This window comes from Bombus pascuorum, chromosome 4 (genome assembly GCF_905332965.1).
Source record: "Bombus pascuorum chromosome 4, iyBomPasc1.1, whole genome shotgun sequence".
NCBI classification, from domain to species: Eukaryota; Metazoa; Arthropoda; class Insecta; order Hymenoptera; family Apidae; genus Bombus; species Bombus pascuorum.
In genome coordinates, this window is record NC_083491.1 from 2,320,756 (window position 1) to 2,338,514 (window position 17,759).

Below are 17,759 nucleotides of genomic sequence, written 5' to 3' on the forward strand. Positions count from 1 at the left end.
ACATCGTCAGCTACTTGTCATTCGGTCTTCGGTAGTCATACGTTAACTGAACATCGTATTCGCAGTGCTTTTTTATTGTATGAGTGTATACGTAGAATTTCTCGTCGAAGACAAAGCCGCTTAATTAATTCTCGTCGAGACGAAGCCACGAAAGCAATATAAATCACACGGAATTTGCGATTTGTGAGCAATTTTATTGTGCGTGTTTTACTTACGAGCACATCGAGACTAGATCCTTCGACGTGCCTCGGATATTAAAAGGGTTTCGCGATCCTTGAGGGTAGGATATTTTTCTCAGAGATTCTGTACAAGTGTGCGTTCACTTCCTTATTCATATTTTGGAAAATGTAGAGATTGATGTAGGTTCATATGCATTTACCGAAAAAACCTCCATTATTGATTTGGAGTAATAAGTACCGCGTAGTTGTATGCCCGTGTTTGATTATAAATTGCTCGAGTACATTACATCGCTGATACTAAACAATACAATAATTGTGTTTTCGATTAATTAACTATTTATCTCAATAACAGATAACAATCGTATGTAATATATGGTTCACTTTTTATCTGATTTTTATTATCGTTTATTAAATAGGAAGCTTTTCCTTTGATATTCCTTGTCTTTTTCCTTTTGTGATAACACGTGTAAAGTATTTGTTGTAGGTACCTTGGTATATCTTCCATCAAAATTAAAATGTCGTTTTTCCATATAAAGTAACAGACTACTTCGACTAGTGTAATGTAGTAGTATACGTATGTATGTAAGTAATGCTATTAATTTCAATGAGCGTCATTTAAATTTAAGTCAAAGTATTTTGCAATTTCGATTAAACTAGACGAATAATTATTTCATTTAAGGTAATCTTCGGGATATTTACTATCTGTACATGCTTCTTTAGGAAATCGATGAAGCTCTTTTGTTTAATTTAAAAGTAGGTTAGTAGCAGTCGTAAGCATTATCCGGTTAAGTGTCTTTGCCGGTTCTTCTTTCCAGATTCTATTAAACTTGACTGAAAAAATATCTTCTTAAAATAATCGATACGTTACATGTCGATTGTTTATTAGAAATAAGTATGCACTTTCTATTATATGATCTATTAAGTTAAATATTTATAGATATCGTAAACAATAAGTGTTGCAAGACCATTTAAAGAGGACAATATTTATTCATCTCTACTGAATACAATATCGTTCTACTCACTATCAGGTGTCGAAATTCTTCGAATCTTCTAGCAAGCGTGCCAACTTGTACATTCCAATGAATCTACTAAAATTATTATTGTCTTTTTTGCCGTTGGTTATTTGACAATAATTAAATTACGAAAGATCTTCAGAAATGCATTCGTTTGACCTTCGCGTGACTGGGAATCAGCAGATATTTAATTTCCTCACACATACACATACAACTATAATATAAATACTTTATCGACGGTGTGCTAGAAGAGTGACACATTTAAAAAGTCGTCAATCGAAATATTTGCAAAAATTAATTTTAAAAATAAATTATTTTCTATGATTAGGTAAAATTATTTCGTAAGTTTATTTAATCAAATTATATCATTTAAAGTCATAATTAAGTTTCAAAAAGCTATCTTAATTCTTTCTTTAATAGTAAAATATATACAGGAACAATATTTTATGAAAAAGTCATAAAATCCACGGAAAATTTTTTATTATCAAATGATTCAGTAATTAATAATCTTTTATTTCAAAGTTCTTGTTTCAAACCAATTTTGTAATTTTACTTATTTTATGACTCAATTTTAGATATCGGTCATTTTGGTACCACTCTTCTACTAACTTTTAGTAGAAATCAATGATATGCAATACATGAGTACATATATAATATTCGGTATATATTCAATGCCAACACGTTTTGACAGGAATTCATTCGGACCATGAGCTGTGTGTTTCCTTTTTTCGAAACCGTAAAACCGGACTGACGGATAGTAACGTACATTGTTAAAGAGATATTGCGAAATCCTGTCTCCAATAAGGATTTTGACTTTAAAATAAGCGACGTACAAAATCATCGTGGCATATATCGTCGATAATTAACGAGCTAAGAAACAAGAAAGAAAAATAGAACGTGGCTTAGAAGAGATGAAAGACACAGCGAGTAAGAAATACGAAAAACTTTTCGAAGATAATGAACTTGATGCTGCCGCCGCAGCTACTGACAAGGAACGCAACGAAAATGTACCGGTGAAAGAGGTAAGAATTATCTTAAATTATAATAATATCGCATTATCGAATTTACAGCATTGTTAAACATTTCCATGCAATTTTTTATTTATCTATTTAATATTAATTATTCTTTATAATGTATTTTTTCCTTTAACTATATTAGACGGCATTATGTACGCTATTTTATTTTATAATAAACAAGGTTTAGTCTTCAATGTCATAGCTCTTCTTTATTAAAAAAAGGAACAGTTATCAGTGACATTCTTTATATTTTATTATTAGAAGCATAAGAAAGAATTAAAATGAATTGTAAACTTAGAGTGTGAAATGAAGAATTGTTTAAAATACGTTAACATGAAAAGTTCATTGCAACCATTATGTCTTCAAATGTTTCGCTATCGATCGAATATTTAGCCTGCCAACAGCACCTTCAGGAGCTCCTATTGTTACCTCTGATTTCATCTACGAGCAATCTTTTTCTCATTTCGTTGTGGAGATATGTCATTTTCATGTTTGTTAAAAAAGTTCATTGAAAATAATTGTATCTATAACGTATGTATAAATTTTTTCTTGGATGGATTATCTAATACATTGAAGATAATGAGAATTACCTAACCATTAGTGTGAAACAGGTGGTATTGATTGTGAATTGTAATTTTCTAACGTTTAAACACAGGCATAATACAGCGTTTTGAAATATTTGCAATGATAGTGTAGGCAGCAAATATTCTGAACATGTTGACCTAAGGTAATAAGTGTAGCAATGTGGCCTTGCGCATTCTATGGAAAACGGATCGATAATTGCTGGAATGGAAAATCGAATATTTACAATTTGTACGATATTTTAAAGTTGATGTTGCATGGAATTCTTTTACAGCCAACAATTAAAATTCTATTTCCTGTTATTTTGTAAATTGAATATTCGAAATGAGTACGTATAAAATTATAGGTATAATTATATGTTATATAAATGTTAGTTCCTGGAAAAGTAATTCCCCCTTTCGTAATCTAGGAATCAGTTCTTACAGTCGAAAGTATTGGAACATTATTTCAGGCATAAGTTGCGTAGTACAATACTTTTAAATACGATAATGGAAAATACATATAATAGGTATATATATTAATTAGTTATCGTAAAGAGGTTATTATATCTATATATAATAGATAAAACATATATATTGAGTACAACCATCTGTAATATTCAGTAAATTCGTAATACTTGATAGAGTCATTAATTTTTTACTAATATCCTTGGATCATATTTGAAGTAAAGTAATAATAATATATAAATTATATATTTGTCAATAGTTTCGTGAATTTTTTAAGGTTAGAAATTGCGGTTAATCATATTTCAATGTCTTTACCTTAAAAGATAACATTATTTTTAAAAAAATTTATCGTAAAATATGCTTATTGTATAAATGTTTTATTATTTTTGCAAATATATTGCACCCATTTCTGTGTTAGATTGATACGCCCTATAATACAAACAGAATACAAGGTACACGTGTCACCTTATTAAACGTCGGTTTGACACTGACGATTTATTTTACATTTTTCAAGTGCAAATAAATTAAATGCAGTTGCAACTTAATTATGTACATATATTTATAAACAAAATATTATTTATGTTTACACTTTTTGTATAAAGATATTTTGTAATTCCTTTGATGTATACTGTAAAATGTGGAAAACCCTTAATGGGTTTAACAATGCGTCATCAATATCGGCGATATATATCTCGGAGTAGCAAGTGTTTTGATAGCAAAGAAGATACAAATTTTTGTCAAAAGGACAATGTGTCCAGTTTTATTAAATTTGTTATCTGTTACTTTAAAATGAACGAAAGTTCGTGATAAAGGTTAGAAAATCGTTTTCATGTCTGTTAAAGTTGGGCGAACATTTGAAAAATATTGAATAGAAAACATTTAGTTTTCATTTTTTAAGGGGAAAGACCAAACATCAGAAATGTGGTTAACAACAGCTGAAGCAGCCAGCCTTGGTGCTGAGGAAGTAGCAGCTAGATTACATGTTGACATAAGAACAGGTCTTTGGTGGCAGGAGGCTGATCATCGAAGACAATTAGTTGGATTCAATGAGTTCAGTGTTAAAGAGGAGGAACCAACATGGAAAAAGTATCTTGAACAGGTACCTGGAGGGTTTTTAGTGTATTATTTAATTTTAAATTAATATGAATAATAGAATATAAAATTTATTATATCCTTTTTTTTGCAGTTTAAAAATCCTCTAATTCTGTTACTTCTTGGTTCTGCCTTCGTCAGTGTATGTATGAGGCAATTTGATGATGCAGTCAGTATTACAGTGGTAAGTTTATCATAGTTCCTGTCACGGTGATATTTCTCAAATTACGTTTTAATTAATATTCACATTAATAAAGTATATCTTTTCTTAGGCTATCATAATAGTAGTGACAGTTGCTTTTGTACAAGAATATCGTTCTGAAAAATCTTTAGAAGAATTAAATAAACTGGTGCCACCAACTTGTCACTGGTAAGAAAATGTGTATTATTTATCAAATATTTGTCCAATAAAAATTATGTAACATTATATTAAGTATAGTAAAGATAAAAATTGTTGATAAAATTTATTTAAATTAACGTTTCCTCTAGAAATATGGTCTTTGGAGGATATATTAACCCTTTGTATGGAGTAGTACTTTGCTTTCTTAAAACAGAAGATATAGTATCCAAATTCCAATCAATAGATTAATAAGGTGAAATTCCCTCCCCTTTATTTAGAGTGTCCAATTTTAAAGATGCACAATTCTAGGTTGAGAATGGAAGTTAAACTTTTTAATTTAATTTTATAATATACAACAATGTTTTAAAAGGTGTTAGAAAATTTTAATATCAAAATAATTCTTTGAATATTTTTTTACAGCTTAAGAGAAGGCTGCGTAGAAACATTTCTCGCTCGCAATTTAGTTCCTGGTGATGTAGTTTACTTAAATATTGGTGATAGAGTACCTGCAGATATCAGGATATTTGAAGCAATAGATTTAGCAATCGATGAGAGTAGTTTTACCGGAGAAACTGAACCAGCACAAAAATCAACAGCTCCATTACTTAAAACTAATGGATTAACAACAAAGAGAAATATTGCGTTTATGGGTACATTAGTGCGTTGTGGCAATGGAAAAGTAAGTTCTACTAAATTTCAATGGGTTCATAATGTAGCAATTACGTACAATTAATTTAAATGTATAAAAAATATTCTATAGGGTGTAGTAGTGAATACAGGAGAAAAAAGTGAATTTGGAGAAGTTTTCTCAATGATGCAGGCCGAAGAAGCTCCAAAAACACCACTTCAAAGAAGTATGGATATTTTGGGTACTCAATTATCCTTTTACTCATTCTGCATTATTGGTATTATTATGCTTCTTGGCTGGATCCAAGGCAAAGCTATACTCGAAATGTTTACCATCAGTGTGAGTTTAGCAGTAGCAGCTATACCAGAAGGTTTGCCTATTGTTGTAACTGTGACCTTAGCATTGGGTGTTATGAGGATGGCTAAAAGAAAAGCCATTGTGAAGAAATTACCAACAGTGGAAACATTGGGTAAATATGTGCAACAGAGTTTCATAAATCATTTATCAAAGCTGGACAAAGATATATAGGTATTATGTCGTCAAATGCGTAGGTTGTGTAAACGTGATATGTTCTGATAAAACTGGTACTATTACGAAGAATGAAATGACTGTAACCATTCTGATGACACCGGAAGGGTACACAGCTGATGTTACTGGAGCTGGTTATAATGATAAAGGAGAAGTACGAATTCGAAAATGTGACAACATGGACCTTGCACGTACCGCTATCAGCAACATGTTGGAAGTAGGATGTGTTTGCAACAATGCTATACTGCAAAATGATACTTTACTTGGTCAACCAACGGAAGGTGCTTTGATAGCAGTGGCAATGAAATATGGAATGTACGGAGTTGCTGATAGATATCTACGATTACAAGAATATCCATTTTCATCCGAACAGAAAATGATGGCTGTAAAATGTACTCCCAAATACGGAGAGGTAAATAATAATTTGTTAAATAATTCTTTAATTATTAATGCCATTTATATTAAATATTTTTATTATATTTTTGTAAATATATGTTGCAGAATAAGCAAGAAATATATTTTGTAAAAGGTGCTTTGGATAAGATTTTACCGTTATGTACCAAGTACTCTATCAATGGTCAAGTACATTCTCTGAATCAAAAGAAAGATGAAGAATTTTTAACAGAAGCTTATGATGTTGGGCAACAAGGATTAAGAGGTACGTTTTAACGACGATAATAATTTTAATTTTTTTTTTACTTAATATTTTTTAATATATTTACAGTAATTGGATTGGCACGTGGTACATCGTTGCAAGATCTAATGTATGTTGGTTTCGTTGGTATATGCGATCCTCCACGACCACACGTTCGTGAATCTATAACGACTCTTATAAATAGTGGTGTTAAGGTAAAAATGGTTACTGGCGATGCCAAAGAAACTGCATCCGCAATAGGTACAACATAGATTTATTGAATTTTTTATAGTTTGTAAAGATATTGCAAGAATAATGCATTGTAACATATTTTTTTATTTTAGCAAGTATGATTGGGTTAGATGTACTTCATTCGCGGCTAATCTCTGGAGATGAGATTGATTTAATGTCCGAACACCAGCTAGAGCAATGTATCAATAGCGTTAGTGTATTTTACCGGGTTACGCCTAAACACAAATTGTGTATCGTGAAAGCCTTGCAGAGAGAAGGAAATATAGTGGGCATGACAGGGGATGGTGTGAATGATGGAGTTGCTTTGAAAAAAGCAGATATAGGCATAGCCATGGGTAAAAATGGTACTGATGTTTGTAAAGAAGCTGCGGACATGATTTTGGTGGATGATGATTTTGAAACTATTATGTACATATTAGTTTCTTCCTTAATAATTCTCAACATTTTTTACATTCACTTTACTTTAATTGTATATATCTTTTAGTGCTGCAATTGAGGAAGGAAAAGGAATTTTTCATAATATACGAAATTTTGTAAGATTTCAATTAAGTACTAGCATAGCTGCTCTATCTTTAATTGCACTTGCTACTTTGATGGGTATACCAAATCCATTAAATGCCATGCAAATTCTATGGATTAATATTATTATGGATGGACCACCTGCTCAAAGGTAATGTAGAAATCAAAAGAGTTCTCTATGATACATTAGATGGTTCTAGATACATTATTATATTTATATATTTAATTATTTGTTATAGTCTTGGCGTTGAACCAGTTGATAAGGATGTTTTAAAACAAAAACCACGCAACACAAAAGAACCAATGATCACTCGACAGCTTATTATTAATGTATTGTTATCGGCTACTATTATTATTATTGGTACTTTGTGGGTATATAATAACGAGGTACGAAATTTATTGTAAAGAAAATTCGTGTTTTATAAACTTCATAACTTTTTTCGTGTCTTGTTTTCATTAGATGACGACTGATGGTAATACTGCAAGGGATACAACCATGACATTTACATGTTTTGTTTTCTTCGATATGTTTAATGCTCTAAGCTGTAGATCACAGGTAAAAAACAAATAACGAAATTGTTTAACATTGTAATATATATTTTCCATGAATTAAACATGTCATAAACATTTCAGACCAAATCAATATTTACTATTGGTTTATTTAGTAACAAAATGTTCCTGGTAGCCGTAACATTATCAGTAATAGGACAGATGCTAGTGATCTACTTTCCACCGTTACAACGAGTTTTCCAAACCGAAGCTCTTTCGGCAGTAGGTGCGTATTTTAAACGAAGCTTTTATAATATTTCATCTTTATTTTTGAACTTTTGAAGGAAATATTTGTTTCTGTTTTCAACAGATATCTTGGTTCTTGTTGGAATCACGTCAAGCGTTTTCATAATTAGCGAGATAAAGAAATTAATAGAAAGGCAGCTGTATAACCTACGAGCAGGTACACGATATTATAATAAATCCGAGATGGATTTTGTATGACAGTTACAGTCTGCCGAAGATAAGGCGGACAAGGATCATTTGGAATAAAATACCCAATACACATCGTACGGGTAGTAGTCATTCGTTTATCAATAATATCTCGCTATACACTCGACTATGCTTGCACATTTGTAAACTTGTATGTGCACTTGTCACGGAACGAACATTTTCTGCGTCTAACTAAACGCGTTTAACTAAGATTTAAAATGACTGCGTTTTTTAATCTTTACAAATTTTTCTGTCTTTCTGATGTACGATACCCGATTTCTGGGCGCTAGAATCTAACCGTTTCTCGTCTTCACGGTGATTATATTGGACACGTCATAGACTCTAGAAATGCTATGCACATTCCACAAATTTTTCATAGACGATCAATTTTAACGATATTACTCGTAATTGTATTTGTAGTAATTTCTGCATCGATTTATCATAATATTCTAATGTCTAATACATTTTTTCATTCATCTGACTAACGAAGTAATTTGTCTTTTGAGATAAATACATAGACTCGTTTCTACTTTCGAGAACTCGTATTGTCGAACAAAAAGATTCATAACCCGCGGCGAAGAAACATAATGTTTACATGTTTACGACGTAATTAAGCATATCGATTGATTGCATTTAAAAATACAATTGGTTATGATTGGGAGAATAAATGATCTTGTAATGTTCCTTAATTCCATAGCGTGACTCGATGTGTTTCTGATAACAAGAAAAGATGTAAGGATATAATGCAAAGTATTGAAAGTTATATCGTATGTTATTATTATGCAACATAGAATATATGTAATCATTTTCTTGTAATCCGAAGCAAAATCGTGTATGTACTATATGTCATTTCACAAAGGATCACCCTATATGATAATAATCACAACTCATAGAATGATTATTAACTAGATGTCTTAATAGCGTAATTTCATCCTAATGGATTCCCTCAAGGGCACTGAAAGTTTTGTATTGATACAGATCTGGTCCTCCATAACCATAGAGTAATTTTCCCCTGCCATTTTCATCATAGTATGGGTAGCGATATTTAGGCCTATAAATAATCATTTAATAATTAATAAAATTTTATGATTGCATTTATTTTTAAACAAAAATCGATGCATATGTATTTTACACCTTTAGACGATTATTTCCTTAATAGTATGTATGTAATATTACAAATTGTAATTTAGCATGAGATCATTGTAATCCTTTTTACAACTTTGTAACAGCGAACCATCGTTTACCTCCTTTTAATATGTTTAAAACATGAATTTATCCTCTTTGTATGTTTTTTTAATCTCTTACCGTTCGAAATACTGGAAATTAGGTGCCTTTGGTTGAGCTATCGTCGCCGCGGTTTCGACGATTAATCCAAGTAAACAGGCAACGATTATTGTCGCAAAGATCATGGTCGTCCACTGAAAGTAGGTCAGTTCGTATTAGCGTGTCGAAACGAAAATATGCGAAAAGGTATCCTACATTTAGCGTATACATATATCTTAGATGAATCTATTAAATGTTTCATAATAAATAGTACGAAAAAGAAAAAGAAATGAGCATCGTTTTATGTGGCACGTGCACCGTAAACAGGTCAAGAAATACCTACTTTAGACCTACTTTAACCAAAGATTACATATTCCTTGAATCCTTTTTAGTTTACTGTAAATCTTTACACAGTACATAATTTTATTGTAAATGTTTACATAATTTTATTTACGTATGTTTCTTTACTTGCACATTTATCTTTATTTTTACTTTGAAGTTTTATTTCGTTCGTTTTTTAGTTCGTTTACTTACGGGAGCGTGTCTTGCCATTTCGGTGACCGCAAGGTAATACTTTCAATTTGCAGAACGAAAAGCAAGTTCGTCACAAAGCGTAACACTAGATATGCGAGTGTCTTTATTCCAATGTATCGTTTTTCATCGAAATATAAATAATGTGAATTATTTTAATTGAGAAAGAACGAGAGGAATACGATACTACGGCCCGTACGATCGGTCTGTTTCTGTTTTTCTGATTCTACTTTTAGTTTGCCTTATTCCGAAGTCCGTTACTTTGCTTCATTCCGTCCCCACTTCGTTTTTTCTTCGTATGAAGTGAAAGTCGTACATTTTACATACGCGCACCTGCTAAGATTGCGATGAATTGAATTTTTACGCACTCCTGTTATTTAGAATTCGTCGAAAGTCGATTATACAATTGACAATTGACGAAATTCCTTGAAAAAATCATGTCCTTCAAATCTAAATAAATATACATACTTTTAAAATAGAATATATTTTTTTAAATAAAAAGGAGGACGAAGAAGAATTGTATTTAAGTATAAAGTATAATATATTTAAAAATATTATATACAAAATAGAATACTATTTATCCAAGTTAAATACTTGAAAGACTTTAAAAATGTTTATTTTTGTTTTACTAAAATACACTTGATTTTTTACAACAATTAGCGTAATCAATTCTACTTATAAGACAGTTTTTATTAATTTTTGATATATTCTTTTTGCAGATTAGCGATTTCCTATTAGTTTTTGCGCAGATCTTGTCGATGGCTCCTGGATTCCGACTCCCATACCGATCTTTGCTATTGCGATCTCTCCGTGACGACCATTTTCCTTCTCGTATCTGATTCTTCTCTGTTTCCCATCTTCTGGATCAAAGTCCCATTGTGTTTGCTGCGCAATGATTAGTATAGGATTATTCACTTAATGCAAGTAATCGTACCATTCTTAATTAGATTTTCTCAGAACTTTTATTTTAACCTTGATTTTCTGTTTCACAGAATCTTATACTTGCCTCATGGATGAGCGGTATCCCCGCTATGTTATACTGAATTAGATCGTGAATAAATGAGAAAATGCTGATGCCTTCGGCGACCGATACGATTCTATCAGCGTTAAGCAGCAAGACAAGAAAAATCGAAATTGTCTAAAATGTCCAAAAATTTATCGATGTAATTTAATTCTAGTTCTATATGCATAGAATAGTATATAATAAACGCGTATTCTCGCATGATTATTTTGTAAATTATTATTCTTTATTTGAGCATGTTCAATCAGTATAAGAATGCTTTATACGAAATTGTTATGTAAATGTAAAATTCACAGTTTTTATTTTAGTATATTATTAGTTATTATTTAGTATATTATCTTTGAGCTATAATTTTATATCTTCTTCTATGTATCCTATTATATTTATTAAATTTCTCAATGTTTTATTCATATTTCTTTTGTGCCTACAAAAAATTAGAAAGAAAATTAGCAATTTAATCTATTTATACAAATGTGTCATCTTTTTCAAGCTATTGCGAAATTTATTATTCTGCGAATTCACCCGTATCGATTATACGACTTAATTAATTTTGAAATACGTCATGCATGAATGTAACTTATGCCTCTTATTAAGTAATAGCGACACTGCGTTCAAATATAAAATAATTCCAATAATTTCTCTTATTTCTTCCCTTGTAAGTAACCACGAAACACAAGTTTTACATCTCTACTACTCATTCTAACTGATTACTAGCTTCAAAACTATTTCAGAGAAGGAACTACGAAAAAGATCGAAAAATCGTTGTTTGCAATTGTGTAGTAAATTGTAACTACCAAACTACGAGGGAAATCCATGTTGTTCCTCTTAGAGGTGGTCACGTAGGATCACGTTGACGACAGCCTGATTGATGATATCGGAATGAGTGCGGAATACCAACTAACTCTGCTCAGAAGGACACCGTGGAAAAGAAATCAGTTGGTATATCGTGGCAGTCTGGCGCAATACAATCAGTGAAAGTAAAGAAAACCGATGTCGAGGAAGGAGGCGCGAATCGTTTGAAGAACAACGCTGCTGCTCAACGCTTCGACGATTGACAATTCTATCACGAAAAAATCACAATGTATTCTATGCACGAAATTTTCACCCACTCGAAAGACATAAAGGTGAGTGGGCACCATGAATGATGGGATATTGCTTTCCCTGTCTTCCTACCTGCAGGTTCGATAAAAGAAAATGCGCGCGAGCCACGCGTTAATATTAATCTGCGCGGTAAGTGGGTCTACGCTCGGATATATCGGTCGTGATCTACAGTAAAAACTTATCAGAAAATCGTTTCATGATTGTTTTATTGCATGTACAGTTGTGCATAGTAGTCCAGTGCGATGGGACTGTTTCACCTCGAGTCGCTAGGACACTTTCGTTTGGCTTGTCTCCCTCGAGATGGATGGCTATGATTCGTTCGCTATGGTCTACTGGAAGATTTTGGGAATGGCCAAGAAACGGTGTGGATGGTTTTCTGAGACTGGTAGCTTCTCCGGACACTAGGAAGAAGATGATGTTTGAATTCAGACCAGAAGATGGACCTCGTGCCTCGTTTGATTATCAGAGACGCTATGGCTATCGAGGACAACGACTGATTGAATTGCTTGGTTCTGGTTTTCATCCGGATGACGTGCCCTATCAAGAACCGTTGCCTGCTTCCGTGTTGGTACCTCCACCGCTTCCCTTCTAATTGCTGTATATTTTATCTATTTATATGGATTTATATGAAGGAATACAAAAGCAATAGAAAATAGAAAGGAGTGATTAAATGTGTTTCTCGATCAAAGTGAAAAATGGAATTAGACAGCCAGGATTTTAATGTAGTCTATATGAAGACCGGTGTCACTGTTCCTCCAGGTTGCTTGCCATTTGTCTGCTGCTGTATAGAAGTTGAGGAGTGCCTGAAATCGACGATATTGTGTTTTAAATGTCCTGTTTTTGCAATGGAAGTCTAATTTTTTAAGTAGATGTACCTTCGATTCGACGTCTCTCCAGGGCTTTGCGTAATCGCTGCTGATACAGCCGTCTGGGAAGGCCAAGTGACCTCCTACGGCTAGACCGATGTTTATATAAGCCTGTTAAAACGTGGAAAATGTTAAATGAACTATTTAGAATTAAAGATTATAGAAAAGGCATAAGTCATATTCTTCTTCTGTAAGGAATCAATTTTTAAATTCAACTCTTCAACTACTTAATGCAGATGCTCGTGACATGTACGATATACTATTCTAAGTATTTTCTAATTTAATTAAATCCAGGTACTACGATATTTTATATTAAAATATGTATGTATTTTAGCCATTTTTTTATTATAAAAAGATTTAATTGTTTACGTTACTAAGCCAAAGAAAGAATGTGAGTGAAGGAGTTAGTTTACTGTTCTTTTTTCTACAAAAATTGTGCATTTGTTGCCAAGTCTTACATTTTTTAAGGTTGTTCTACGTTTCAGCTATGTATTTCTTCCAGCTACCAAATAGTATAAACAGAAAATTACTAAAAATAGACTTGTCATATTTCTTCCTTGTGATCTTACATTGTTAGCAATATTACAAGACGAACAGGTAAAGAAAGATGGTGAAATAGACACGGGAAGAAACATAAAAGTAGTTACATATTTGCAGTTTAAAGTACTAACCGGATTATTGAACAAACTTGGTGGAACTTCTTGATCGCCATATTGTTCTTCATCAACCTTGAGCGTGATTCGATCGCTTTTCCATTCCAAATCGTACACATGATAATCATCTGACCATAAATTCCTCGAAGTCTTTTTAGGAAGCATTAATCGATTATCACGTGGAGAATGTTGGTTTATGGTCGTCGCATGAGCTCCAGCTCGAAGAATGTTCCCGCTAATGTCGTCTCCTCCTTGCGTTTTGAGGAATGGATTTCCGTTTGAATGAGCCACTATGATGTCAGAATAGAGCGGCGAATTTGGTGTATATTCGTTTATGTTCTCTAGAGTGAGTACTAAAATATAACAATGAATTATACACCATTTATTAAATTAAATAATCAATCTTGATAACTGAATTTTTTAAAATAGTGATCAAAGTACAGTACAGAGCCTCCCATATCCGTACTAATAAGGAGACAAAATTGTCCGGATAATGAAATCTTCGACAAAAGAAAGAAAAATCGGCTTTCTCAAAATAGAGATAAAAAAAAATGTTAATTTGTTTCAATATTTAAGGATTTCGTATTTCTCTGGCTGCTAGAAGCCATCGAGGTCTTTTATTGAATTATTTATCATTTATTTGTACATAATCCTTGCCCCGCGGCTTATGATAGTTTCCAGTTTGTACAATACATCCCGCTTTTTCTACAATACATTCTGGTATCTATATTAAGATATATCTATAACTGTCTATATCTATTTGTTCAATTTTCAGTATGTATCTCAATTTTTATATGTTTATGACCCATTTGTCACTCATAAACTATATATCGTATTTTGGCAAGTATTCTTTGTAGATGTGAAAATAAGTCATATAATAATATACACGTTCGATAACATATATCTACGTACATAGTACGTAACGAGAGTTCGGATGCAAGAGGCTCTACTGTTTATTAATTGGTATATTTAGCAGTTAACAATTAATTAGCGAAATATCATGACTATATAAAGAACCATAAAATGTACGATAGAACTCACAAGGATATAACCAGTCACCACGAGGCAATTTGGCACGGATTTGAATGCGTCCGTACTGGAAAGCGAACGATGACTTGGTATTTAGTCGTCCTGATATAATAGGCGGTAAAATGTATGCTGCAAATGCATTTCGTTTACAATCATCGGTGTTAGCTACGCCTGTACAGCTAAAGAGACATTCAAGATTTTTAACATGACGATTATGACTTACGAGTGCGATTGACTTTGTGATAATTAAATTTTTACCTCGTCAAAGTCAGATTTCCGTTTGTAACGAAGTTAGGACCAAACTTATCATTGATGAAAGTTGGTTTAATATGCAAAATACCATCTTTGACTTCCACGTTGTCGCTATCCTTCATATATACGACAAATTCATAATTCTAAAATAAAACAATAAATTTTTAATTGGCTTAATTCGATTTTATCTATGTTATTCCTTAACGTATTAGATTTATTATTTCTAGAGAGAACAGAATACATGTTACATGTCTTCTCCTATCTTCTTTGATAATTTAAGTCTAACGTGGCTAACATATTTACCGGAATGCCTGAAAAACGCTCGAGGCTCGTCCAAAGATTCGTATTAAGAAAATCGAAATTTTCTTCGAAGATCGTTTGTCCGGGACAGGTAGCTTTTCCTTTCGTCTGCTGATTTATAGAACCTTCGAAGATTTTAGTCTGCGATGGTGTCGAACAGGTGTTGTTATTTGCGGAACCTCCGTTCACTGCAGTTCCATCGTAATTGTAAAATTCTAAAGACAAAAGGAGTAAAATGAACAATCAAAGTTTTACAGAGAAACAGTACCAAAATCGTTTCTTTTATTTTCAACAAACCTTTGACTTCATATTGTTGGTCAATTAAATTATAACCAAGACCATTGTAAACGACATGGAGCCAATAATAAATCTTGTCTCCTCGTTTTAATCTCGTGCTTCTATCTTCATACGTCCAACGGCCATTTCTTTTTTTTATGATATCCCTGGCAATAGTACCCGCTTCGAGGCTGTAGAAATCGTCGTTAAATTTTACGTGGAATGCGACCAAACTGATACCATCCTCATCTGAGTGAAAAAAGTATTTTCTTCGTCAAAAATTGTCAGTGTTTTTAGAGATACATTACAATTATAAAAGATATAATTTAGAAAAAACGAAGCTAGCACCCCGCTGAGGGTAGCCACCCACATGCTATATTTATTTTTATTTTATTTTTTTTTCTTCACCAAGAAGATATAACACTTTACCAAATGTCCATAAGGACAAATTGTAAAATAACCAAAATTAAAAAAAAGAAAAACATTACAAACTCGCGATATACAATTTAAAATAGTAGAACTTTGTAAGTATGTATAAATATAGGTCTAAAAATTTAAATAAAGGACTAATTCGTGCACAGAGGTTTGTTTTATCTACAATAATTTACATGATAATGAGTACTATACTTTGGATACTTATTTACATATTTTTGCCTACTATGTACGTTATAATGGTAAAATGAATCATTGTAAAAACCTATTCAGAGTACAATACAAATTTTTTCGTAGTAATTGAATTCAAAATTATCATAATTCAATTATTATTCAATATTATTCAAAATTATTATAATTCAAAAAATCTTTTCTTTATATAAGCACAATCTTGTTTATTGTTTGATATATCGTAATGAGGAAATTTCAAGTGCATTACCATTGTATCAATGTGCGTTCAATGTACAAATTAAAATACGCAAATTCTCTATTGAGCCATCAATAAAAGATTATCGCTGGAACTATGCAATTGCGCAATTCGATGCGCGAGTAATTTCTTTTCCGAATTAAAATATTACACTTACAATCGCTATATCAAACGTAAAAAGGGTATCGCGAGATATTTTATACGTGTTTTTCGTGCATGTACAATTTTCGTATTCTTCCTTTAAACAAACACATTCCTTTCGTTAAGCTGTAAAATATTTCCTTGTTCCTGTTCACCTTCAACGGTTACCTTCATCAATCATTTCATTTGAATAATTTTTAGAGATGCACGGACTAAGTCGCCTAACCGATAAATCGGCTTTCAAGGCTATCGCCGATTATTTTCAGACTCGTTTAAACCCAAACAGAAAATTGTTTAACTTTCTTTTTAAATTTTATTCTGTTATAAAATTAAGAAATAATGACCAAAGTTTCTAGTTAATCGGGATTTATTTAGTTTATGTATCCGTAAGTATATTTAATTACTTAGGTTATTTAATTAATTTAATTAATTAGGCTAATTATTAACCTGTGTTAATTATGTACCTGCAAGTAAATATACTATGTTACTACATACTGGAAAATATTAAAATTATACTAATGACAAAAAAGAGAGAACATTGTATTTTTATCTCTATGCTTTAGCAAAATAACTTAGCACTTAAGCCGGATAATCAGCTTCAAGTTGGTACATATCTGATAATTTTAAAAAATAGCAGAACACTAAAGTTGCACAAAGATACTGGTACCAAGCAAATATACATATAGATTGACACCAAAAATAAGGAATCCTACTCACCTGGAATAGACATTCGTAATCCTTTTGGATAAAGAGGTTCTACGCTCGCTGCTGGAGGAACATATTGTGCTGAATTTTCTTGAATTACTACGTTAAACAATAAAATGACATTAAGAAGTAGCCACTTCGTTCCGAGAACACTCATGATGACCACGTTCGATGATGCTGCCGGTTCAAGCGGTACTGAGGAGTAGAACGCTGCTGTGGCGTTTTATTAGAAACAGGTTTTTTATATAAATACATACGTATAAACGTATGTTTATCTCTATGAAGCTTCCCATCACGGAAATGATCTTTCACTCTTTTGCAGATTGGCGATTCTCCGACAGACGCTAAAAAACTCCATTCAGTTAATCGAACAACGTAAAAATCATGAACTACAGAAATGATTAATAATTGGTTTGATTCATTTCGTTGATTGCCAATACATACGTATATTCTTTACATCGTTGCTTCGGTGAAACAGTCCAAAAATTGAAGTTAAAATTCCAACTAGTTTATATATATTATTAATTTTTAAATATAATGCAAAATTTACTT

The 17,759-nt window shown here is 32.0% G+C and overlaps 5 protein-coding genes across 5 annotated transcripts; 2 read left to right on the plus strand and 3 right to left on the minus strand.

The window, feature by feature from the left end:
* Nucleotides 1-20: 20 nt before the first annotated feature.
* On the plus strand, nt 21-11,232 carry LOC132906527 (calcium-transporting ATPase type 2C member 1). Its single transcript, XM_060958800.1, has 17 exons — nt 21-280; nt 1,884-2,214; nt 4,135-4,335; nt 4,423-4,512; nt 4,601-4,698; nt 5,089-5,347; nt 5,429-5,765; nt 5,848-6,236; nt 6,326-6,482; nt 6,549-6,719; nt 6,803-7,118; nt 7,195-7,380; nt 7,469-7,616; nt 7,690-7,785; nt 7,863-8,004; nt 8,089-8,181; nt 10,997-11,232. Exons 2-17 carry the CDS (start codon nt 2,104-2,106, stop codon nt 11,050-11,052), a joined length of 2,850 nt encoding a protein of 949 aa, XP_060814783.1. The 5' UTR covers nt 21-280; nt 1,884-2,103; the 3' UTR covers nt 11,053-11,232.
* Nucleotides 7,806-10,347, minus strand: LOC132906552 (uncharacterized). The gene is made up of 3 exons (XM_060958846.1): nt 10,008-10,347; nt 9,516-9,628; nt 7,806-9,261 (listed from the first exon to the last, which is right to left on the minus strand). The coding sequence occupies exons 1-3, from the start codon at nt 10,023-10,025 to the stop codon at nt 9,144-9,146; spliced, it is 249 nt and encodes an 82-aa protein (XP_060814829.1). The 5' UTR covers nt 10,026-10,347; the 3' UTR covers nt 7,806-9,143.
* LOC132906554 (uncharacterized) lies at nt 10,699-11,954 on the minus strand. The gene is made up of 3 exons (XM_060958847.1): nt 11,820-11,954; nt 11,011-11,142; nt 10,699-10,889 (listed from the first exon to the last, which is right to left on the minus strand). Exons 1-3 carry the CDS (start codon nt 11,838-11,840, stop codon nt 10,725-10,727), a joined length of 318 nt encoding a protein of 105 aa, XP_060814830.1. The 5' UTR covers nt 11,841-11,954; the 3' UTR covers nt 10,699-10,724.
* A 116-nt stretch (nt 11,955-12,070) lies between these two features.
* LOC132906551 (uncharacterized) lies at nt 12,071-12,744 on the plus strand. Its single transcript, XM_060958845.1, has 2 exons — nt 12,071-12,255; nt 12,347-12,744. Exons 1-2 carry the CDS (start codon nt 12,220-12,222, stop codon nt 12,716-12,718), a joined length of 408 nt encoding a protein of 135 aa, XP_060814828.1. The 5' UTR covers nt 12,071-12,219; the 3' UTR covers nt 12,719-12,744.
* On the minus strand, nt 12,315-17,440 carry LOC132906538 (beta-1,3-glucan-binding protein 1). Its single transcript, XM_060958823.1, has 8 exons — nt 17,220-17,440; nt 15,524-15,751; nt 15,230-15,441; nt 14,933-15,069; nt 14,687-14,853; nt 13,664-13,998; nt 13,002-13,103; nt 12,315-12,929 (listed from the first exon to the last, which is right to left on the minus strand). The coding sequence occupies exons 1-8, from the start codon at nt 17,362-17,364 to the stop codon at nt 12,828-12,830; spliced, it is 1,428 nt and encodes a 475-aa protein (XP_060814806.1). The 5' UTR covers nt 17,365-17,440; the 3' UTR covers nt 12,315-12,827.
* Between the last annotated feature and the right edge of the window lie 319 nt (nt 17,441-17,759).